Genomic DNA, 25,402 nt, shown 5'->3' on the forward strand with positions numbered 1-25,402 from the left:
TTGCACATGTTGGAGAGAATTTCATGCACAAAAATACGGCTAAATTTCAAACTGCAGAATGTTCTTTGCATGCTGACTTGACCGGACAATCTACCTTCCCCTATGCCAGACACTTCACGCAATATTACAAGAGCTGGAAGGATGTGCGCTACACTACTTGTTAAAAAATATGGCAAACACCTTCACTAAAATGATGTGTAGGGCACATACCTTGTAACTAGCACTATGCACTAAAGTCATAGATTATGGGCAAATGGATACAAAGGTTATTATGCAATCTTACCATGATGTAAAAGAGTCATTTAGGAGCTCAACATCAGCCAAAGGGGTCGTGATCCCTTGATTAGGTAGCATTGGTGTGATTAGCAAGATTCTAGGGTTGGTGGTCACTTTTAGGTGCTTGAATCTAGGAGGGAAGGTGGAGATGATTTAGATGATGATTAACACCTAATCTTGAGCTTAATCCTCATGTACTTCAGCCTATATAAAGAGGCTCTCATCTATTGAAATCAACACATTTTATTGCCCCTCACTTATGTTGTCATTATGCTCATCATTATGCTAATTACTTCTTGATTAGTAGCTTAACTTCATCTTCTTCATTTCTATTCAACTATGCAATGGAGCTAGTGTTTGATCCTCCTTAGAATGGTTTTTAACATGGTATCAGAGCTAGGACTAGCCCATGCATTTAGAATCAAGCCCCATCTTATTTGCTTAGCAAGAGATTAGTGAAAATTAGGGTTTCATTAGCTTTTATGGGTTTCCTAGAAAATAGGATCTAGAATAGTAGCTGAGTGGAGGCCTTGGTGCTCACAAACCACGTAACTGTTGCCAAAATCCTTTTTGTGGGCACTTCACCAGCAATATTGCTAAGGGGCATGGCACCTCAATTGCACCATTCATAGCTCCACGTCGCCGGCAACTTCGTTTTCCCCAAAACAGGCACATTCTTGATAGGCGACCACCAAAAGTATTGTTGCAGCTCACACACATCAAATTGGTCTAATTCCTCTTAGGTGTGGCTTCATTGGAACCTAAACTTACTCCTCCTAAGAGGGTTTTGCAAATGATTGAGTGTGCTTCACACACCAAGCAAAAAACCAGGGTGCTGTCCAGAACTGCCATAGCCAGAAAAGGTACTTTGGTAAATTTGAGATTACTCATTGATTAAGTTGCTTAAGCAAGTGTTTGTGGGCTCTAAAATCATCTAGACATACTGCTATTCAATGCCCTTGAAGATTTTTAGCTTATTCTTTGTGCAACTCCTTCAAATATTGACTCCAAGTGAGCTCATTTCTCTGCATAGTGAGCAGAATATTCAACTCCACTAATCAATGATTAATCTATCATAATCCTTATCATTTGGTGCAATAAGTGGTTCATACATGTCATTAGGGACTTGCTACATCCCCTTATTACTTCACACTTAATTTGCCCCTTGATTAGGTGTCTCCCTTGCTTCCCACAAATCAATATATTTTCTGGTTTTATCTTTTGGAAAGCATATGCTAAATAACTTAATTTAGCACTATTCTTTGGTCTTAATCTCTCTTGTAAAAGGGTAGACACTGCCTCAATCATCAGAGGTAAGACCCCCTTCATTCCATATCATAATGGCTACCAAGGATTCTCCATCAATGCACTTTAAAGGTCATGGTTTTCACACATGGCAAACCCGCATCAAGTTAATGCTCATGAAGAAGGGGCTCTTCAACATAGTAAATGGGAATGAGAAGAAGCCAAGGACTCTTGCTGATGTTCCTTGTTGGGAAGTAAGAGATGACAAAGCTCGTGCCATCATCACATTGGAGCTTGATGACACTTACATTCATCATGTGGATGGATGCTAAACTTCCAAGGAAGTTTGGGACCAACTCACAACTCTATTTGGGGCTCGATCTAAAAGTTCAAAGTTTGGTTTGCTCATTGAATTTTTTAAGCTAGAAATGAAGTCTGGCACATCCCTAGCCTCACATTTGAACTACATGAAAGGCCTATTAACACAACTTGCAGGAATAGGTCTTAAGATGGATGAAGATGTCTCCATTGGTGTATTACTTAAATCTTTACCTGAAGAATATGACCATGTGGTCACAACCTTGACCAATATGCCAATATCAAAGCTTGTGGACATTGAAGCATCTCTTCTTGAGGAGGAGAGAAAACTAAAGACCAAGCAAATGGAGTCTCCATCGTCATCAACCTTGTCTACTGAAAATGCTTATTATGCAGGATCTAGTAGGTATGGCAAGAACAAAGGCAACTACAACAAGGGCTACAACAACAACAATCTCATTTGTGACTTTTGTCACAAACCTGGCCATATAGAGAAGAATTGTTTTGCCAAGAAGAAGATGCAACGAGTCTACATCATGGAAGAAGTGCAGCAGGAAGAAGACCAAGAAGAAGAAAAAGATGAAGACAATGGCCACCATCATGAGGCCCTATCTATGATTAGATCAAATCATTTATTCTAAAGTGCTAAAAGCAAGGGCATGCCCTATACACATGGGTGTCCTCTTCACTCATACATGTAGCCACGTCTTGTCACACTCTTCTAAAGTCATCCCATATCTCTTTTGTACGCATGACTAAAGCCTCTGAGTTCACATTGGCATAACCTATGTATGGCATTGCTAGTCAGGCCACGCTCATGCATGCTATCACTGAGCATTGGGTGGTTAATTAGGCTCATGAGAGTCAGCATGACCAACTGCATCATTGAGTGGATTCAGTGTTTGAGGAGGGGTGTTAAAAAATATGGCAAACACCTTCACTAAAATGATGTGTAGGGCACATACCTTGTAACTAGCACTATGCACTAAAGTCATAGATTATGGGCAAATGGATACAAAGGTTATTATGCAATCTTACCATGATGTAAAAGAGTCATTTAGGAGCTCAACATCAGCCAAAGGGGTCGTGATCCCTTGATTAGGTAGCATTGGTGTGATTAGCAAGATTCTAGGGTTGGTGGTCACTTTTAGGTGCTTGAATCTAGGAGGGAAGGTGGAGATGATTTAGATGATGATTAACACCTAATCTTGAGCTTAATCCTCATGTACTTCAGCCTATATAAAGAGGCTCTCATCTATTGAAATCAACACATTTTATTGCCCCTCACTTATGTTGTCATTATGCTCATCATTATGCTAATTACTTCTTGATTAGTAGCTTAACTTCATCTTCTTCATTTCTATTCAACTATGCAATGGAGCTAGTGTTTGATCCTCCTTAGAATGGTTTTTAACACTACTCAGAGGTGATTCTTTGTTTGCACATGTAGCAAAGAATTCCATTCACAAAAATACAGCTGAATTTCAATTTTCAAAACGTTCTTTCCATGGTGACTTGACCAGACAGGCTACCATGCAAGTTGAGATGTAGCCTCTACATCACTCGCATTGTTAATATGTATATACCAATCCGGTGTTTTACTTACAATATACAAGGCCTCTGTGATGTGAATAAATGGAGGCTTCTTTGGTCATATGTAAATACTATGCATCCCCATGTGGTTTGTTTGCAAGAGCATAATCAGCATAGTTTTGCTGGAAGACAGGGAGTCTTCTCTGGATATCAAATCTTCTATGCAAAATCTCGATCTTTTTCTGGTACCCTCATAATGGTTAAGCATGATGTACAACTTTTCTCGCACTTTCATTGCCCCTCTCCTGCTTTCAAGGGAGACTCCTGATTTACGAGAACTTTTCTTACATACGTTGTGCCTATCATTACACGTCAAGAGGCTGACAATATGGATGAGCCCTTCACGGATGTAGAACTGGATGATGCTTTACAAGGCCTAGGTAAATCGAGGTCTTCAAGCTCGGATGGTTTGACAATGGAGTTCTTTCAGACGTTTTGGGATATTTTGAGATCGCCAGTTTTGCTTATGGTGAATCATTGCTGGAATGTTGGATGTTTGCCATCCTCATGGAAAGAAGGTTTGCTAAAATTACTGCCAACAGTCAGCTTTGTGAAACCATATCAGATTGGCATCCTATCTCGCTAAAACCATATCAGATTGGCATCCTATCTCGCTAATACCAATCATATATAAATTGGTTACGAAGATGCTTGTTAATAGAAAAGGTGTCCTACATGCAGGTTTGCATCATGCGCAGTATGGATTTATCCCTCGAATACAAATCACTCACAATATAGCTTATGTGTATATTGGCATTTAATATCCCACGTATACGGATCAAGATGTTCTTATCATGCAGGTGGACATCGCTAAGGCTTTTGACACGGTACAATGGGAGTTCAAAGCTCAAGTTATGGACAGAATGGCATTTGGGCGTAAAATGAAAAATGACTTCTCAAGAGGAATCAATTAAATGCATTTTTAGCGGAGAACTTTTAGCCTTGTGGTTTCTTGGGAAATTTGTTCAGCAAGCTTGTCCGCTTAGTGCACTTCTATATGCCATTGTGACTCATCCAATGCCCCTTTACATGGACAGCCTAACACAAGATGGAAAACTGCATGGTCTTTCCATGGCTGATAGTACACAAGTTGTGGCACATGCATATGCTAATGACTCTTTCTTTTTTCCCAATAAAACAAAGGCGGATGTTAAAACTCTCATAAAAGCATTGTCCCTCTAAGGTTTGGCTGCAGGATTACATGTGATGGTACACCAGTTATGGAACATGCATATGCTCGTGACTCTTTCTTTTTTCCCAAGAAAACAAAGGCGGATGTTAAAACTCTCATGAAAGCATTGTCCCTCTATGGTTTAGCTCCAAGATTACATGCAAATTTCCAAAAATCAAAGTTGCTTCCTTTGAAAGATAATGTTGGACTTCAACTTTTGTGGCTAGGTGAGAACATCCCACCAAGAGAGATAGTCACGCATCTCGGCTATCCCTTTTTGTCTTTGAAAGATGAAACTCAACGGATAATGGCAAAATTGCACTCTAAAATCCAATACTAGAAATTATCTACATGGTCTTTACATGTGCAATTGCGTATAGTACAATCAATAATCATTGCATATGTCCAGTTGTATCTTCCGCTCTTACCTTGGTCGAGCAAACAGATTCATAATTTCATGTGTAAAGCAATGGAATTCCTGTGGAAAACCAAGGTGGATAGAAAAGGTTTACATTTGTTAAGGCAGGACCCTATCTGTTCGCCCAAAATGCATGGTCGGCTCAATGTCCTTAACATTCATTATCATATACTGGCAAGGAAAGCCACTCTTCTACTTGCATTTATAGAGCAAGTCAAGCCATGGGCATGCATGCTGGGACTCTGTGCTCTAACATGCAAACAAATGCATAGAGACATTGGATCATCGCGATTATAATGATATAATCTTAGGGCATTTTCATGTTCGTATTCCTGGCACTCCATATTCGACTACTCTCATTCGAGTTTGGGAAGCTATATTGTGTTACTAACAATGGTCGTGTCACATGCACTCTACACTGTAGTGTAGAGTGACAAGTTGGCTCATCATCATCAGTGCAACATTGTATCAGTATTAGTATCTTTCAGGATGATATTTGTCGTACGCCATGACCCCATTGTAATCCTCAGTCCAAGATAAGTCAGGCACTAGCTACGTAGGTCATTCTCAGCCATAGCAAGTCAATGAGTCAGTCCAAGTCCCTTAACCCACTTGACGAGATGCATGTAGAGTCAATAGAAACCTTACAGTTTGCATTAGAAAGCATTTTGCATATTGCATATCATTCATTCATTGCATCTAGACCATTGCAGAAACCCCGAATATCATCTAGTATTTATCAAAATATTTACTCTGAATTTTCTGGTATTTTTTCCACAAATTCCAGCATTTTATACATCATTTATATATTTTATGTGGACATGAGCAGTCGGCCAGGCCTGTAGCTAGCCGACTAGCTCCTCTAACCCATATAAATAGCCCAACATGGTATTCATTCATTCATTCATCATATTCAGCATAGTGCAATCAAACGCTTGGAGCCTTCAGCAGAAGGAGCATAAAGCGATTGCATATTTCAGCACTCATACCTCAGCATTTTCATCCTACAACCCTAGGCGCATCAATGCATGAGCATTCAGCCCATGCATCAGCAAAACTCAGCAGTTTCAGCATTCAGCCACCATTCAACCTTGCGTTTTTTGCATCCATACAGATTCAGCATTCATCTAAAAGGCAACATTCATGTTCATTTACAGCATTCATACATAGCCTAGAACAGTCCCAAACAGCCCCTCTTTCAGCCTCAGCTTTGCATCCCTTCCTCATTCCATTAGGAAGAGTGTATAGGCTCGAGATTGGACATCAATGGTGCTTCTATAGCCGTATATAGTTCAGCCCGACTCTTGGTCTTCAGAGATCTTGCGTTTGGCTTATCGTCAGTCACACCGTCAGTCTCTTCAAAGATAATAAAGCAAATACTACTCCGGTAACGAGATAGGGGGGCCTTCAGTAAGTAATTCAAGACCCCATACGGTGCACAGTTTCCATCTCTTTCTTTCTCAAATCTCTTAAAGTTTGAAGTCTTAAACTGGATTGCTAAACTCGCGAAATTCAATATACAGAAGACGGTGTGAGCATATGTGTGATAGGATCCTCCAATACGAATACTTCCGCTGCATGTTCCAGGTCGGGTGGGCCTCCACATCAAGGAAACGCACTACTCTTACAAAGTATTCATTGGAGTAAGGTGTTTGATTCACCGCTTCCTTTGTCTCAACCAAGAAAGGCCTACAATCTTTTTACATTGGGAATTTGTCGCATACGCGATGTTGTGGGTGAAAATGGTTATGTGCTTGCCTTTCCACGTGCAGTGAGACAATGCAATTTGCGAATGCACCACATGCCTATCTGCAGACTCATTTCGGAAATAATGCAACCCGTTTAGCCAATCCCAATGCTTGAGGAAATACAAAAAATTCAAGATTGGCGTTTCGCTAGGTAACTTCCAAGATACATTCATGTATCATTTTCCAATTTGTCTGCAGATAATGCTTATAGGCTACTCTTACCACCTCCATGGATTGAGCATCAAGCAAATCGCCTATGGCATATGTCAAAATCTCTTGCTTGGTGATAAGCTGCACTGAAAAGAATTTGGAAGAGTGGATTGCTTCTCAAGAAACGATTGTTTCTATGGAGATGTCTAGCTGGAGTATTCCAACTTGAATCTCTCTTTTTTACGAAGGCGCATTGCCACTGCTTCTTGCAGGCAGTGCTCTCATCCTGCAGAGACAGTGCCTCACCTTCTATTAAAGAGGTGAGCAACAAAGGGTCCCAGTGTGTCAGCTGCATAAATAAGATGCTCACTCTATATACATGTGTAGTCAGCCGATCTCCCATGCTGGAACCGGCGGATAGCTCTCTCTACCATCGAGGCGGTAAAAAAAGTAGAGGTGGTAGGGCGGGATTCCTGTGGGTGTGGTATGGGTGGCCTCTGAGGGATATGGTAGAGGCTCTTTGCATGTGTGTGCCATGTGTGTGGATCCTCAATCGCGGTACGAGGGCGAGGCTCTCTCATCCTGCGCCATGCAGTGGGTGCATCTCTGCGCATGAGTCGGTGGTATATATCCCAGTACTGTGCCTCCTCATATGCTCACCTCTTACGGCGTGTGAGGATCCTCATCTGTCGGCTCGCCTGTCTCTGTGTAACGGTCCCCAGTGCTCTCTGGGCACGGAGGTGTCTATATAGCCCTCTGCACTCATCATTGTACCACCGATTCTGGGGCATGGTCCCAGATCTATCCGTGTGTGCAATGTGTGTATGATGGGGGAAGCTGCGGGTGGCGGCCGTATGTAGTAGAGATGACAGCTGGGTGGTGAGTGTGTCTAGAGGTGACAGGGGATCCATCTGGAATAGCCCGTCATATACATGATGCTCATATATGTCTGCCAAGTCATGGGTGAAGTAGAAAGTTGTACGCGATGCTTGTGCGCGCTGTGTGGGTGCTGGTGTGGAGCTCTCCAGTGACAATAAGAGGTACGTGTGATCCGCACCAATAGGACAGGGGGGATGGTGAAAGATGTCACTGCCTGTGTGGTCTCCATGGACCCCATGATGTAGTCCACTGTGCTACCCCCCGCCCCCCCCGCCCCCCCCCCCCCCGATCGTGGAAAGCATGTCAGTGCTCCTGAATCTTGCCATTGTCTCATCCCACTATAAATAACCAGATGGTGTCGCGCTCCCAGCTCAAGTAAGTGATGACCATATCTGGTGTTATCCGGCCCCATGTCCTCTGACACCCAACAAGCTCCCGAGTCCTCCACCTCTAGTGTGTGCATCACCTCGGGGTGCTCGAAATCATAAATGTCGCACTGTCGGCTCTGTGTCCGTGCATTGAAGTCCCCCATAAGGAGGACTTCCCCCAAGTTGGAGTAGTGTATGATCTCATCTGAAAGGGCTGCATATGGTGACTCTCCCAATGGCCCTATGTCCTCTTCCTCACCTCTACTCTCATCCTCTGCTGTCATGGCATATCTCGATCCTCTAGGAGAGAAGTAGCATAGAGCAATGTATAACACCTTGTCTGCTGAGAGCTGCAGTCTAATCCACATGTATCTAGCCTCCTAGGAGGTCACTTGCTACCACCTGTAGGCGCTCCTGTAGCTCTCGCTTGAAGAGTACCGCTATACCTCCAAATCCTCTCAATGTGCTCTGCTGTGTGGTCCCCCTTATGTAAACTCCCACTGATAGCCCTCTACTTTGGGTAGCCGCCTCTCTGGGCTCTGGTGCATCTCTGTAAGTAGTATGAGAGAGAGAGAGAGAGAGAGAGAGAGAGAGAGAGAGAGAAATGAAATGAAATGTTATATTCACGTCTTCAAAAGGCCATAATGACCTATAAGACCAAAAAGTTACATCATGGTGGATCTGATACAATGTCTGGATAAAAAACCAGAAAATGAAAAATAAAGATGATACTACTGAGAGAGAGAGAGAGAGAGAGAGAGAGATGTCTTCAAAAGACCCAAAGGGTCTATAAGATGAAAGAGTAATACAATAACCCCACGAAAAGACTGATCCACGAGAAAACTGAACAATGGAAAAAGAAAACTAAATACCTATACTATAAACATGTGTCGATCAGCACAGATAACCATGTGACGCGCCACACACACACACACACAGAGAAAGAGGGAAAGAGAGTCTCACAGAAATGATGGCCCAGCCAGTTGGAACCAGAGCCAATAAGCTGGCAAACAAATCCCCGAATGAAACACTAGTCAGCACAACCAAAAGAGCTAGACCAAGGATCAGCAGCACAAACACCGTTCCTTGGACAAGTCGTAGAAACATCTGAAAGTTCACCGAGGTCTTCTGGCTGAAAGTGAAAATCTGTCATGAGAGAATCAGGCTTAGTAACCTTGTGGCAGCAATCATATGTCAGTGGAGAAATTAAAGAAGGTTTGGCCTGGGACCTTGAATAGGAGAATAATCCCTACTAGCACCAGCCATGAAACGCCATAAACCTGACAATAGCACACTATACCATGAAACTACATGGTATGGGGTGTATTCTAGCATTCTACTATGAATTCCAAAAAACTCGTAACAAACAGTATCCAAGTGCAACAGATGCAAAGAGAAATTTGTTCATCAATACGATCTCCTTACACTCAAGCTTGTGTTGTGATTGGCAGCATTCAGTTTATACACGACTCCGTATTGAAAAAAGAAAAATCGCAAGCTCAATATTGTCTCCAGAATTTTTCCTCGTGTTGAGTGAATATGTTCCTGCAATACATACCATAAAAGGGCAACAACAAAGCAGTCGGTGGATAAAATTAATTACAAGAAGGAAGAGGAATTTGATGTTCCCAAATACCCAAGAAGTGAAAGCCATCTACATTAAACTATACCATGGCATGTGCTTTGAAGGCTAAAAATTTTCAACCCAACATGACATCAAGCGTGCACAGAGATGAGCCAAAAAATAATTTAACATAGAATAAAATACCCCAAGCATCTGTGAGGAAATGATAGTCTAACATACATCCATTTTGCAAAGTTGATGCAACAAAATAGAGCCAAAACTGAAAACAGAGAGAGAGAGAGAGAGAGAGAGAGAGAGAGAGAGAGAGGGAATTAAATTATTATTATAATTGGGCTGTGTGAGACAGGAATGAAGCTCGGCGAATTGGACCCAGGTTCTGTGGATATTGCAGTGCCAGGAGTCGTCTCTAATGAATTATTAACTGTCCTCTGTGGATGTCAAAATGCTAAAAATGTAAGCCCATCCTAATCGAAGTGTGGCGAACTGGACCCAGATTCTGTGGATATTGTGGTGCCAGGAGTCATCTCTAATAAAAGTCATAACAAATCAATCTGATTCTTTATTTGTCGTACTAGCTGCTTTTTCTCATCTACAGAAAAAAGGTTGCTTTAGAAAGCCTACTTGCTACTGCTAGGAGCTGTCTGACCCTAGAAAAATGAAAAGCTATCTGGTACAGTTTGGAAAATACTCATCGCAAAACAATGATCCACTTCTAAATCCTGGACCTGGAAAGATACATGATGTCAAGTATGAAAAGTCTAGACAAAAGTCCTGTTACCGTGTTATGTCAAAGGGAATTGACACAAGTAAAAAACTTTTAAGAACCATGTTGAAAGAAAAGGAGTGATGCTACCTACATGTGCATCACTAATTAAATAATTATCATTATTAGTACATTGTCCAAGCAGATACTTAGAAGTCAGACATGAAAGGGACATCTCAAAATGGCTTTGGAGAGCTATATAAGCATGCAGGGTGATAATAAGCACCACTTGCCTGCTCCTCATCCCACCATGTTTCCCAGCTCTCTTCACCCTTCACCCCTACACCACCCTTGTAAAGCAGCCAGTTTGTCCAGTCTCCAAAGTCTTCCACAGTCCTTCCAGATAGGAAAAAGCAAACAAGGGTCAAGGACTATTCTGCATTTCTATTTCAAAACAAAGCATTATTGCTGGAGGGGTTGACTAGTTACTTTTGCCATTCGAAACCAGCTGGGTTAAAGATGTATGGGGCATAAAGCCAAGATATTGCCAGAAACCAACTGCTAAAGCTCAGAAGAATGTAGCCCACAGTTGTTTCTTCAAAACCATAAGCCAGATAAACTAATAAGAGCATCACGATTTCTAGCCTGCAGATTAAAAAAGGATACAGTAAGCACTTTGCAGTAAGAGAGATGCAACATCTGCTACTTTTGATCAACCACTAAATTTAGCAACGATAAATGACTAGCTTAAAGTCTGTCAGAGCAGTGGATGGGGGGATTAGAAACCCTACGCTTTCACAAAATGGCTACGAGAGTATAATCTGTAATTCTCAGCAAACTTGATGTGTTGAACAACGAAACCTCTTCCAGTTGCCCGATACTGCAACCAGATCCACACAGAACCCATAAGGAACTAGCAGGAATCATTTTTTCTAATCCATTAATGACTGGATTGCAAGATTACCTTGGCACCACCATGTAAGATCGTCCGTCCAAAATAGTGAGTTCTTGTACCCAACGAAAAGGTAAAGAATACTGAGCAGAGTTGAAGTTGCATAGTCACAAAATTTATGATAGCCTGAATAGAGCTGTCAGAGATGTCAGGTTCTTCATACACAAGAGTCATTAAACAATAGAAATTCAAGAGAGCACATGTTCCAAGATATTACCTTCAGAGCCCCCTGCTCCAGTATGAATCCCATCACCATAGGTATGGCTGTAAACATACCAATTTGAAACAAAAACTGAGTCTCGAGAGCACTCTGGAGAGCAAGATTGCCTGTGACCTGAGCTCTGTTTTCAAGGGAGGCTCCGATTCCAGAGAGTGCCTACAGAGCCCCAAAACAGTCAATGGAATTATCAAATGTAGAAAGCACGAAAATAAGGCTAATGATCTCTTAATTTGAAGGATGGCACATACTGACCAAGTAAGCTTTGCCATAAAGAAAGACATACACAGTGAGAACCGTCATCTGTTTTTTGGAAAAAAGGAAAGAAATCATTTAAAAAGGGGAAAAGATTTTTGTTTTACCATCTTCTACCTTTGAAACACAATCAAGGATGGAGAATTGCATACCATAGTACACACGTAGAAACCTACAGATGTGACATAAAAGGAAAGCATCCGGAAAAAATCAAACAGCTGGCCTAGTCTGTACACATCTCTGCTCAGAGTCTGTTCCCCATTCCCACCAGCAACCTTTCCTTCAAACATGGCTATTTGGTTCAGCCCCACATCCCGTCCTTTTCCCACCTGCATGGCGCATCCAGTTGAGCACCAAATTGACAACAAAACCTGTTCATGACCCAGATTGTGTGCACATACGAGTGCCGCCACATACAAGTTTGTAAACTAAGTGAAAAGCCAAGCCACAAGGAACAATAAATAGTCCTCCAGCTGTGCTAGCTGGCTCAGCGAATCCAAACACTTTTGAATATAAACAGACATTTTCATGAAGAAAACAGCAATAAACTCAAGATTCTGACCATTTACCCAGAATATGCTTATTGTTGATGACACAACATATGACACAACATCACAAACAAAACAAGCTGCCCAAAATGGCAACCCATCTAGAGCCAGATTCAGATGTTTTACCATATGCCTCTAACATTAGAAATTGCTTGCCTGAATCTCAATTGAAAGACAGAGATATGGGCATTCAGGCTTCGTGATTAACTTAGCATTAATAAGAAATCCACCTGTGGAATTAGATGGGGGCATTAGAGTAAGAATTGAGGTCTGATGAGGTTGTGCATGTTGCATAAAATCAAACCACATGCTTCATAGCTTGTTTTATATGTATCTGTCACAATGATGTTTGAAGCGAGAAAAAATACACCACCGTCTGTGGATTTCAAGGGGGTTCTACAGCATCCACGGTGTCTACATCCTGACACTGCACACTGATACTAAAAAACTACTCTACACTGAATAAACAGAAACAGTTGAGAGAGCATTGCGGGTCATGGCATTATCACCATCCACATCAAAGTATAATTTAAGACTAATTATCCTGCCCTTAGTAACTATTAACTACCCAAAAAAAAAGGAGCATCTTGCCCTTACACCTTATTACAGTTATCCTCATTACGAGTCGAGGTTCTACTCTCTAAGCCAAGACTTCAAACAAAATGATTGGTTAGGATATAAAAAGATGAAACACACCTTGTAGCTACACAGAGCTGGCAATCATATGGGCACACCCCAAAATCTTGAGTTTCAAATTTTTTCACGACACACATCTGAAAGAAATGGCTCAAGCTTGGGATCCCATGTTTCAAAGTATGATTGAATTAAAAAAACATGTTTTTAGCTGGGCATATTACATGAACACATACATACGTAAGTACTTATCAAAAACGTGGGCTGAACAATCAACAAACTGGATATTGAGCAAAGATTGGAGGAAACAGCCTACAAATTTTCATGTACTAACTTTGCTGTTTGACATGTCATCAGTGTGTTTGTTTATAGCCAATATAAAGTAGCACCTCAAGAACAAGCAAATTAGGCATTATTTAAGAACCTTGCTGTGTAAGCTTTCAAAGTAGCCTACGACAAAAAAACAAAAAAAACAAAAAAACAGCTTCTTCAAGGTAGGTTGCAACAGAGGTTTGTAAATCCAAAGGTTTAAAAAATGAGACTAAGGAGTACACTATCCTTTATCCTCACCATACTAACAGATCAGAGGCTGCCTATTCCAAGAGGGGTTGAGGGGTTTGGTCCGCTTCACCAAATCATGGAGTATGTGGGCCACAGACCTGTGGCCCTTTTCTTGCATGAGATCAGAGACACAAAAGCAACTTCACGAGGGGACAAAGGAGGCCAAGGACCATGGCCAAACACTCATCACATCCTTTTTCAACAATGTAAGGAGGTGACACAAGGACACACCAAGGACAAAAGAATACACAAAGACACCCAACCAAAGCATGCCTCAAACTACCTCCTATCCAGGGAGTCCCCACTGTGACCTCTGGAGAGTTAATAGCATTTGATTGCCAACAGGCTTGTCTCCGGACATCTCAAAGACCCAACACATTATATAAATCTTGGATTTGTGGAGCCAAATCCACAGGAGATCCCAGAAAGTTCGCGCCGGGAGAGGGGGGGGTGCTCATGATCTCCTCTCTACAATGATGAGGATCGAAACTACCTTTAAAACTCTGCCACTTCATTACTGAGTGAGCTGACATAATCAGAGTCCACTAGTGCTTTGAAGTGTTAGTCTGGCATAGGCTTTGTTGCAATGGCCTGCTCATTTCATCTTCCACAGCTCTGTTGTATAGCTTTGATGTATCTTGTAGCAGATTGCATACACTCTACCCTCTTAGTCTAATATGCAATATTTGCAACCTTCTTGGACTCACAGGCGATTTTGGACTACTGCAGATGTTGATAAATCTCTCTCTAAATGTTAGAAATAATGGCACTCAAGTATCCAGCAGTGTGTATTTCCTACCAAGTCAAAACCCATGAAAAAATGCGATCCAAACCCCCCCATACAAGCTTGGGAATATGACCTGAATGTATTCGTGGTGAGTAATATTTCCTTGTCGAAGTGTTGAGTTGAACCCTGCAAAGCAACAATATAAACATCATTCTAAACAGTCTTCCAAATGTTTCACTGTCTTTACTTGACCTTTAAATGCAATCTGACCTGCATAAATATCCTCGCTGATGTTGATAACCCGAGATGCTTTACTTATGCCTCCCCTAGTTATATGGAAAACTCTGTCAAAGACATCAGGATGTCCATAATGCATTCTCACCCTGTAAAAGTCAAAGAAGAGGGATGCCTTTAGTTGAACTAGAAGGAGCTGTAAACAGAAGATTCACCAGGCATAGCAAACAGCCATTCCAAATACTCACTTTAATGGAGTAGCTAAGACACGCTGACCAAGGGTCACAAAGCTTCCCTCTTGATTTGACATGAACCAGGCAAGTGAAGAGACACTGCAAGTGTAAAAGATGATAGAGGGATGTCAAACCAACAGTGATTCTAGTTACAATAAAGCTATCCAGAAAATAACAAGCGTTTTGTCCGAAAATGCACCTTCCAGTGAAAACGTGTTCTCGAACACCAAGGATTGACGGTGGACGCAGTCCATGCTTCCCCCCAAACTCCTCCAGTAGGTTGCGCATCTTCAAAGCTTCTTCAAAATAGTTGTCCTTCACAAAACCCACTTTTGTGGTGAGCTAGAAGTCCCACAAAACAAATAAGCAAACAGTAGAAATGCCAGTTAAATCACAGGACACATAATGACCTTATACATGGGCCCAACTCTAAGCTAATATTTCAACCAACTGCTCTCTGTGCAAAGAGGTTTCACTGCAACTACTGCCATCTGAGGGATCATTATGCTAAGGGACAAAACTATTTCCCAAAAAGAAAGAACAAACAGAGTACAAACATATATACACTCATGATCTGTGAATAACTCACACCTGATTCATGTCAATGGTTTGAACTGCATCCCCACGCGTGAATATGATAGCATGATTCTGATTTTCAGGCTTCCCTTCGCCCAATTTTGGATCTCCAGGCAGCTTAATGTTGTAAATTTCCTGCAGTTCACATTATACAGAGATATCATCATTAAGAGGATACCGTTTTGGATCACTAATGAAGACTAAAATCCTGTACAACAAAAGCTCTTTCCGACCAATCAAAACATAAAAAAAATTTAAAGCTGTACAACTCACTTGATCTTTGCCATTACTGTCCGCTTTTACAAGCTTGGAAAAAAACTCCTTCTGAACTCTCTTGTCCTTCAACACTTCCACAGTGTCAATGAATGCCACCCGTAGTGCTTCATTCCTGCATCATGGATAACCGAGCAATACACTTACAAGAAGCAAAAAATATCATGCAGGAAAGGGAGAAAAACAGAAGTATCCAGATTATACTTCTGCATCAGAAAGAGAATATCTGCTGCCCTATGATCTTGTTTCTGCTTTTGCTGCCCATATATCTGGCATGTCACAACATAGGTAAACTTCAAGTCAGCTTGTGCACGGGCTGCACGAGAAACCCGGTAACCCTCACAGCTGATACATGGTACAGTGTCCATGGCTTCCTCCACATCTGAACGATTTTTAACAACAAACCCCACTTCAGGCACTACCAAAACTAGGAACCACAATATATACACAAGAATTCACTATCATGTCATATGGTTCAGTTTTATACTCACCATCTGAATCAGGCCGCTCAAGGAAGTTTTGAAGCATCAGGGCCCTCCTATAATACATCATCCCTCGAACTGCATACAACAGGAAAATAAATTTCATCAAAGCACCTTCCCTTGTAGCATTGATTGTTTGATCGCACATAAGGTCTTTAAGGACACATTAAACAATGTATAAGATCAATGAAATGTTAGTTCATACCAGTTCTGGCTAATGTTTGCCCACGGTACGATGCCCACAACCGCAATTCCAAAGCTTCTTCACCCTTCTGTTTTATCTTTTTCTCTAATGTTTCCTCATTGCAGTTCACTCTCTCCAAGAAATTCATCCATTCATCTGTAGTTACATAAAACATACAGTTTACATAGAGAAAGTCCTTCAAATATTCACACATGTAACACTATGCAGAGACTTCCACATTAAGCGTGGTACAAATAAGCACTATGTATAATTATACAGTGTTTGGCACACTCATAAGGTTTAGTTTTCTGTGATTGTAGAAATAGTAGTAGGACTTTCTGTTTGTGGATGACAAAATGGTAGTGCTAATCAACAGAAGTGCTTGCATGGTGTGTTATTGATGTTGCATAACCTCATCATTGTATACATCTAGCATATGCTTCAAGAAATGATGACATCCTTGAGCGTTCTCTATGTGTTCATACTCTGGTCTCAGTGTGTTGATACCTTAATGGTCTCTTGATGACACCTATACTTGACATCAGTGGACATGTCTTTACCGATGGTATTGCCGAGAAGTCATGAGGATGCAATGGTGGTCTGTGCTTTGGGAACCTTGCTACCGCGAGGCTTACACATTCAACTTTGGTGTTGGGATTGGTAGAGTTGGATGGCCGAGCTTTGGACAAGGTGAGGTGCAAATTTGAGTAAGGGAGTACCATGGAAACTTGCTCTATGGAGGTGCGAATAGATGTCCCTCTTATCACATGTGAACTACTGCTAGGCAAGGTATTTAAAAAAATCACAATTTTCAAACGCTAAGGCCTTAGTGGCTTAAGGAAAAAAGAAGGAAATGGTGGCCGTCGGCCATGTTGACAGGGCAAATCAATGATAAGCATGGCATGGCAGCCCTGGCTGACTGCAGCTGATCCACAACGGCATGGTGGGGGTCTTCGTGGACAAGTCAATGCAGCGTAGCAAGCCAGAGCTGATCAAGAAATGATAGAAAGCGCATGAGCAATGGCCCACGTGGCTGATAGGTAAAGTGCCAACTGCTAGCATCTCGCAAAGCTTCATGGCATCCTCCTTGGGGGAAGCCCCCGCACTCGCACATGGAGGGCCCTATCCTTCGTGCGTTTCTCCTCCTCGAGAGTCTCATGTATGATGCTCTGTGGGGGTTTGAACTTCTTCACCACCTCCACCCAATCTTTCTTAGTGGTCTGCAGTTCTTCCCGCAGCTTATCACTCGCAGCTTTCAACTGCTCCAAGTCAGTCCTTAGACCCTCCTGAATATTCAGTTCCCTTCCTCCACTGTATGGTCCTTGACTGTAGCCTTTCGGGCTTCCATTTCTGCCCGGAGAGAGGAGAGACTGTCTAGCGACTGCAACCGACCTCTGCACAGCTCTATGCGACCACGCTGTTAGGAGAAATTGGCAAACTCCTAAATCATGTACAGGAGTGGCTGAGGCATGTGCATTTGGCTTTGGCACACTCATAAGGTTTAGTTTTCTGTGATTGTAGAAATAGTAGTAGGACTTTCTGTTTGTGGATGACAAAATGGTGGTGATAATCAACAGAAGTGCTTGCATGGTGTGTTATTGATGTTGCATAACCTCATCATTGTATACATATAGCATATGCTTCAAGAAATGATGACATCCTTGAGCGTTCTCTATGTGTTCATACTCTGGTCTCAGTGTGATGACACCTTAATGGTCTCTTGATGACACCTATACTTGACATCAGTGGACATGTCTTTACCGATGGTATTGCCCGAGAAGTCGTGCTTTGGGAACCTTGCTACTGCGAGGCTTACACATTCAACTTTGGTGTTGGGATTGGTAGAGTTGGATGGCCGAGCTTTGGACAAGGTGAGGTGCAAATTTGAGTAAGGGAGTACCATGGAAACTTGCTCTATGGAGGTGCGAATAGATGTCCCTCTTATCACATGTGAACTACTGCTAGGCAAGGTATTTAAAAAAATCAAAATTTTCAAAGGCTAAGGCCTTAGTGGCTTCAGGAAAAAAGAAGGAAATGGTGGCCGTCGGCCATGTTGACAGGGCAAATCAATGACAAGCATGGCATGGCAGCCCTGGCTGACTGCAGCTGATCCACAACGGCATGGTGGGGGTCTTCATGGACAAGTCAATACAGCGTAGCAAGCCAGAGCTGATCAAGAAATGATAGAAAGCGCATGAGCAATGGCCCGCGTGGCTGATAGGTAAAGTGCCAACTGCAGGTATAGGTGGAAAGCAGCTGATCATCGGCATGGAAAAGGCGCCTTCTTGAGCAAGTCGATGGCACTGGCAAGTTAATGATGCTACAGCATGGCCGCCGACTGCAAGCAGTATGGAAGCCTGAAGGGTGCGCGACTCATCCAGGACAACAGGTTGGTCCTTAGGCAAGTTGATGGCGCACAGCAAGGGAAGACCATGAAGATGATGGGATGGCTGCCAGCACAGGTCCACGTGGTGATGCCATTTGGCATACTTTCCTTACATGCTTTTGATGCTCTTGGTGCTCGTAGCCTCACACTATATAACAGGGTCTTGAGAACAGAAAGGAGGGGTGAGAAACACTACTGCAGAGGGAACCTCATTGCAAAGAGCTGGAAAGGAGGAGGTGGTGAGAAACGGCCATCCCGCTGTCGAAGTGAAGAGTGGAAGAGAGAAGAAGGCTTTGGAGGTTCTTATGCTGCTGCACTGGAGCCAAAGGAGGAGTGAAGATCATCATCGAGTCGGCATCCGGTGTAAAAGCTGAAGCACTGCTGCTTCTCGGGCAATCACGGCAAGATATTGGAGCAAAAATTATTCGAGAAGAGAACCCCTCTCATATTCCTGGATCCCTCTTATAGCCATTCGAGTACTTGAGGCTGACTTCCTTATCATTGCACTGATCTTGAGCCACTGATCTTGAGCTTGTGTTGTGTGGATTTGTGCATGTGGTGTTGCGTGTTGTTTGCGTGTTGACTGAGGTGTTTTCCTCTGAAACATTATCCAAAACCCTTGTCGTATCAGACTACTTGTTTGTAAAAATCATCCAAGTGAAGTTGTGAGTGTGCCATGGTTTGGGAGTGTATATGTGCGGGTTGGGTGAGCCTCTTCAGATTTGAGCCACTCTTCCCCTCAAGTTAAGCTTGTGGTCGGGTAAACAAGGTGTCGGGTGTGTGATGTCGTGGTGATTATTGAGTTGGTGTGTTGTGAGGCTCCAAAGGCACTCTTGTGCAAAAGTATTCGGGTGTCGGGGAGTTATCATTACAAATTGTATAATCTCTCTCCATACGGTTGGCTCATTCCGGATGGAGTTCGAGTGGTTTGTTGATCATGCTTCCTTCATGGATGAGAAATGTTACCATTGCTCAAGAGTTTCCCGAGGGAATCATAGATGCCGAATTCTATTATGATGATGAAGTAGATTGAACCACCCATCCATCTTGATGTTTTATATATAAATAAACACTTTCTATTAGCTCATATACTCAAAGTATCTATTGCAATTTTATAAATCCACTTGAAAGCTATTACTTCAATTAAATATAGCCCCTTTCCCTATTCATGTCGAAGTTATATTGTGCTTTTGGAGGGTGGAAGTGACAAGAGCATTGATTGTATACACCTTGTGGCTGGGTGTTGTGGTTCTATTGATGTTCCATAGTGTAACGTTGGGTTTGCTATAGAGGCCATGTTTTTGTTTTGCTCAACCTAACAACGTGCATGCATGTGCGGAGGTTGATTCATGCCCGTTGCTCCACCTTGTCTCCCATGTGTGCGCTACGCGCCTTTCTTAGCCATTCACCCCCAACAAGCTGTGCGTGCGTGGGGGCCTTTCTTGGAGACCCCCATAGTAGCTACTCCATGTTGGGGCAAGCTATGAATGCACATTGCATTTATGATGAAACAGTGGTTTTCACACCAAAAAAAAGTGTGCGTGGGCATGATGTGAAAATTATTTTGGCTATTTGGCAGCATTTCCCCTAGTTTGCAAGAATTTGATGCTTTCATTGCATGGACCAGATTTTGGGCCCTCTGGTCCATCTATCATGGAAGAAATTAGGAGATCTTTGCCACAAAAGATATTCCCTATTTTGTTTTCTTCACGAGATCTCTTCTTTTGTCTCTCAAGGATTCTTTTGACCTTGGAGATCTTCCTTTGTATCAACTACAAGTGTTCTTTAACTGCTTTTAAACTTTAGCTGTCCTGCTTTCGAATAGCTGGGTTTATAACTTTCCTTGTGTTTCTTGTAATCTGATTGTGGGTTTTCCCCTCCACTTGGAGTTTTCCACTTGTAATATTATGTGTTACAAAAAACAAAAAAACAAAAAAAAAAGTGTGTGGGCATGGCATATGGGAGAGAATAGAACACAAATTGAACAAGCAAAATGGGCAATACAAGAGTGCACTAAAATCAGCTATTCTAGAGAGCTGAAAAATGATGAACAACAACTGTAAAAACAGCTGTAATTTGCCTTCATCATGATGATGAACGTAAGCTTAATATATGGCAAACTAGGGCAAGGTAGAAGCCATAACTTCATAAAGGCTGCTCGTCAAAATCTTTCTTCAAAGCTCCCATGCAAAAACAATGCATTACAAGTGTTAAAAGAACAGATGGTAATTGGACATGCACAAAAACACAACTTGCAGAAGCTTGCTTTTTGCTAATCCTCTTCCGCTTTCGAGGGAGGCTCATGATGCGCAAGAACTTTTCTGGTCTCGGGTTGTGCCTATCATTACACACCAAGAGGCTGACAATATGGATGAGCCCTTCAAGGCTGCAGGACTAGATGATGCTTTAAAAGGCCTAGGATAATGGAAGTCTCCAGGTTGGGATAGCTTGTTTGACAGTGAAGCTCTTTCAAATGTTCTAAAATATTTTGTGATCACCAAATTCGCTTATGGTGAATCATTGCTAGAATGTTGGATACTTGCCATGCTCATGGAAAGAAGGCTTGCTAAAATTACTGCCCAAAAAACAGCTATGTGAAGCCGCGTATCAGATCGGCATCCTATCTCTTTAATGCCAATCACATATAAATTGGTTACCAACATGCTTGTTAACAGAATAAAAGGCGTCCTACATGCAGGTTTGCATCCAGCGCAGTATAGATTTGTCCCTCGAAGACAATCACTGACAATATACCAAATGTGTATACTGGCATTTAATAAGCCAAGTATACAGATAATGATGTTATCATCATGCAGGTGGACATAGCTAAGGCTTTTGATATCGTACAATAGGACTTCATAGCTCAGGTTATGGATAGAATGGACTTTGGACCAAAATCGAAAAAAGTTCATCTTTTGGCTTTATCAAGAGGGATAACCTAAATGCATTGGAGAACTTTCAGCTGTGGTATCTTGGGAAATATGTCCGACAGAGTTGTCCATCATGACTCACCATATGCTCCTTTACATGGACAGATTGGAACTTTTGTATGCCATAGCAACTTATCCAATGCTCCTTTACATGGACAAAATGGCAGGAGATGGACAGCTACATGGTCTCTCCATGACCGATGGTACACAAACTGTAGCACAAGCATATGCTGATGACTCTTTCTTTTTTCCCAAGCATACAAAGGCTAAAGTAAGGACTCTCAGAAAGAACTGTCCCTCTATGGTTTGGCTGCAAGATCACATGTCAATTTCCAAAAATCAAAGTTGCTTCCTTTGAAAGATTATGATTGGCAACAGCTTTTGTGGCCAAGTCACATTCTCCCACCTAAAGAGATAGTCAGGCATCTTGGTTATCCAATTGGTTGAAAATTGTCTTTAAAAGATTAAACTCAATGGGTGATGGCAGAATTGCACTTTAAAGTAGAATGTTGAAACTTATCTACCCGGTATCTGCATGTGTGATTGCGTATAGTTCAATCAATAATTATGACATATGTCCAGTTCTATCTTCCACTCCTACCTCGATCGAGCAACCAGATTGACAATTTCATGTTTAAAGCAATGGAATGCTTGTGGAAAACCAAAGCGGATAGAAAAGGGTTGCGTTTGTTAAGGCAAGACCTTATATGTTCGTCCAAAAAGCATGGTGGGCTCAATGTCCTTAACATTCATTATCATATATTAGCAAGGAAAGCCACTCTTCTACCTGCATTTATAGAGCACGTGAACCCATGGGCACGCATGCCGAGAGCTTTGTACACTAACATGCAAACAAATACATATGGACATTGGATCATCAATTATGATGATATAATCTTTGGGCGTTTCCATGGTGGTGTTTGTAACATGCAGCTCAAGTCTTCATATTGGAGAAGCAAACGCAGATGCTCAGAGGGCTGGATGAACTACTGGCTACAGGCGGACAGGTTCATGGCTTCCAAGTAGTCCGCCAACAACTGGGGGTACTCTTGAAAGAACTCCTCGTCTAGAAAAATGGCTTCGTGGGTACCTCGATCTCGGAACTTCGTATAGAACTGACGTATCCGTCGATCAGAACAATGCTTCCAACGATGAAGAAGGATCTGTCCGGGCTCAATGACTTCTCCTTCATCTACCACGTCTGGCTGCTGTTCATCTGAAACATCAAACACTTGTGGACCAACATATGGTTTTAGCTAAGAAACATGGAAGACATCATGCATTGTCCAACTGGTAGGCAACTTTAACTTCATGGAGACATCACGTAACTTCTTAACTATTGGAAAAGGACCAAAACTACGGAATGAAAGCTTGAGACAACGTTTGCCCACTTGTTTCAATCTTTGTTTCATGATACGCAGATAGACCCAATCCCCTTCCTTAAAGTGGAATCTCGTCTAGACTTACTTGCATGTCTATGAACTAAATAATGGCCAGGCTCAAAACGGAGGGTCAAATTGGGTTGAGTACCAAACTCTGCAGACTCGACATATTGAGCTTCTATGCTATTTAAGTCTTTTCCAGAGATGTTGAGAATGGTAGACTCCTGACTAGTCTGGATGCTAGTCTTTCTACTAAAAACATCTGCTACTGGGTTATACTGACCAAGGATGTACTTGATCATTCCTCCAACCTAGTGGAAGAGATGACCGTGTCTAGTGTGCTGAGCACTCCACTGGGCACTTGGCATCGTCGAGAGCCACTTAAGTGCTTGGTAGTCTGTGATGACTGTGAAAATGCGTCCATAAGGAACAGGTTTCAAATGTGTGAGGACTGATTGCTGTTCTAGCCTGCCCTTTAAAGTCTTGGAAAGACGAGGAAAACTTGCTAGGAGGTTCTGCTAACTGTGGGATACTAGGTGGGCGATCATCCTTAAAAATGTCTAAAAAAGAAAGGAGATCTGCCAACTGAGAGACTAAAGAAGATGAGACAACAATCATCGATGAGATAGAAGCTGTCTGAGCCATTGTTGTTACGAGGCGCTGCTCTAACGGTTAGAGGCGTTCGAGGCGTACGTCTGCCTGATCGAGGCGTCCACACAAAAAAAAAGGAGTTTTTAGACCGGAGCTTTAAGTTCCCAAGGCAACCCCTCTCACACACACTTTCTCTCTCTCCCTCATTCCCTTAAGCCTTTCTCAAGACCCAAAGTTCAAAGTTCAAACTTCAAACACACTAGGATGATGATGTTTTTTATACCCACGTTTGGAGCTCTCTGGTTCATTTCAGTTCATTTCATTTTACTTTGTACCCTTGAATCTTGATGATGTATCCAGATGATGATGATGGACTGTTTTGGTCTCATAGGTCATTTTGTCCTTTTGCAGACGTTTAATACAGCTTTCTTTCTTTCTCACACACACTCTCTCTCCCTCTCATACACACACTCTCTTTGCCTCCCTCAAGGCTCATACATACTCACTCTAGTCTCATACATACTGACGAAACCACTAGATTCCTAAGATCATGTCACATCCCAAAAGAAGAGAGAGAAGGAAATCTCGCTAGACTGAGGCCTTTTGAACTTGAAAAAAAAAATGTTGTGCCCTTTGAGATATGTGGGTACAGAGACCAGGTGTAAACCCATCTACCTCCAAATGATAGGGCACTAAGGTACAGCTCATGTTGGTAGCCAACTGAGGAGAGATGGCGTCCTCGGAACTGCCCATGTCAAAAAGTATTATGAACTGTCGGCCCTCGACAGAGCCATAAGCTCGGATCAGGCTTTTCTCTGTGGTTGTTGCCTCACCCTCCTGCTTAGCATCAAGTACCACGGATGGCATGGGATGCATAAAAGGTAAGATCTGAACTGCATTGGTGGTAGCAGACGCGTCTGGAGGAGCGGGGGATACTGCAACAACTGTGGCAAAAGGCTCTTTGGAGGCTTGCTCTGCTTGCCTTTTTGGACAATCCTTCTTACCATGCCCAATGGTATGACAAAAAAAACATTGGTTTTCTGATTGATATTGTCTTTGCTCCTCTGGAGGAAGATAGCCTCCAGTGATGTCCGCTTTAGCCTTTTCCTCAAGGGTTTTCTTAGGCTTGGATTCCTTACTCCCTGAACTAGAGCTAGGACTGTAGTCTGTCTTAGTGTCTTTAGAAGACGAATTACCCTGCCCCGGTTGGGGTTCAGTACTGGACTGTGATGACTGCTTGGGCTTGCCTCCGTTCATGTTCATTTCTTCATTTTGAGCGAGACTCAAAGCCCGGTCATATGTACTGGGTTCAAACTTACGAACTGTGAACCGAATGTTAGGATCCAATCCACGAATGAATTGCCCCATCTTGGTCTGCGCAGATAACCCTAAGAGCTGTGCTAAAGTAAAACCCTTTCTGAAAAACTGAAGCACTGCGGATCCGTTCTGTCTGAGTCCATAGAACTCATCTACCAGACCGGTCATGTACTAGGGCGGGATGAATCTGGTCTTCACGTCATAGACAAAGGTATCCTAGCTGAAAGCAGTGACACCTCTGGTCTGGTCTGTATAGAGATTAGACCAATGCTGCCACCAGTAAATTGATGAACAAACTGATTTACTGCTAAATGATCACACTTACCATCATACTTATTGAAATTAGGTTCACTTCGAATGACGGTAGTTGATGCTGCGGACTGTTGGCTGGTGGCACCTGAGGCTGGGGATGCTGAAGAGGTGTGCTGGTATCTAAGATGGATGGCCTCCTTTTCCCTTTGGTGCTC

At 42.4% G+C, this 25,402-nt stretch overlaps 1 protein-coding gene across 2 annotated transcripts in view; it reads right to left on the reverse strand.

Moving 5' to 3' along the window:
* The window catches only part of LOC147639293 (callose synthase 9-like), a 104,992-nt gene that overhangs the window by 3,271 nt on the left and 76,319 nt on the right, over positions 1 to 25,402 (reverse strand). The window contains exons 32-50 of one of the 2 annotated variants that reach the window (XM_086789766.1): positions 16,351 to 16,485; positions 16,162 to 16,223; positions 15,868 to 16,046; positions 15,664 to 15,778; positions 15,406 to 15,525; positions 15,014 to 15,129; positions 14,830 to 14,913; positions 14,618 to 14,730; positions 14,481 to 14,533; positions 12,031 to 12,207; positions 11,879 to 11,926; positions 11,624 to 11,782; positions 11,419 to 11,532; positions 11,246 to 11,334; positions 10,944 to 11,099; positions 10,748 to 10,850; positions 9,592 to 9,711; positions 9,396 to 9,446; positions 9,130 to 9,312 (exon numbers count right to left, since the gene is read on the reverse strand). In XM_086789766.1, the coding sequence (XP_086645892.1) occupies positions 9,130 to 9,312; positions 9,396 to 9,446; positions 9,592 to 9,711; positions 10,748 to 10,850; positions 10,944 to 11,099; positions 11,246 to 11,334; positions 11,419 to 11,532; positions 11,624 to 11,782; positions 11,879 to 11,926; positions 12,031 to 12,207; positions 14,481 to 14,533; positions 14,618 to 14,730; positions 14,830 to 14,913; positions 15,014 to 15,129; positions 15,406 to 15,525; positions 15,664 to 15,778; positions 15,868 to 16,046; positions 16,162 to 16,223; positions 16,351 to 16,485 (2,177 nt within the window). Of the gene's footprint in view, positions 1 to 9,129; positions 9,313 to 9,395; positions 9,447 to 9,591; positions 9,712 to 10,747; positions 10,851 to 10,943; positions 11,100 to 11,245; positions 11,335 to 11,418; positions 11,533 to 11,623; positions 11,783 to 11,878; positions 11,927 to 12,030; positions 12,208 to 14,480; positions 14,534 to 14,617; positions 14,731 to 14,829; positions 14,914 to 15,013; positions 15,130 to 15,405; positions 15,526 to 15,663; positions 15,779 to 15,867; positions 16,047 to 16,154; positions 16,224 to 16,350; positions 16,486 to 25,402 lie in introns of both variants that reach the window. The other variant, XM_086789755.1, reaches the window with a different exon arrangement.

This window comes from Cibotium barometz, chromosome 4 (genome assembly GCF_041138505.1).
Source record: "Cibotium barometz isolate CiBa-2024 chromosome 4, ASM4113850v1, whole genome shotgun sequence".
In the NCBI taxonomy this organism is placed as follows: domain Eukaryota; kingdom Viridiplantae; phylum Streptophyta; class Polypodiopsida; order Cyatheales; family Cibotiaceae; genus Cibotium; species Cibotium barometz.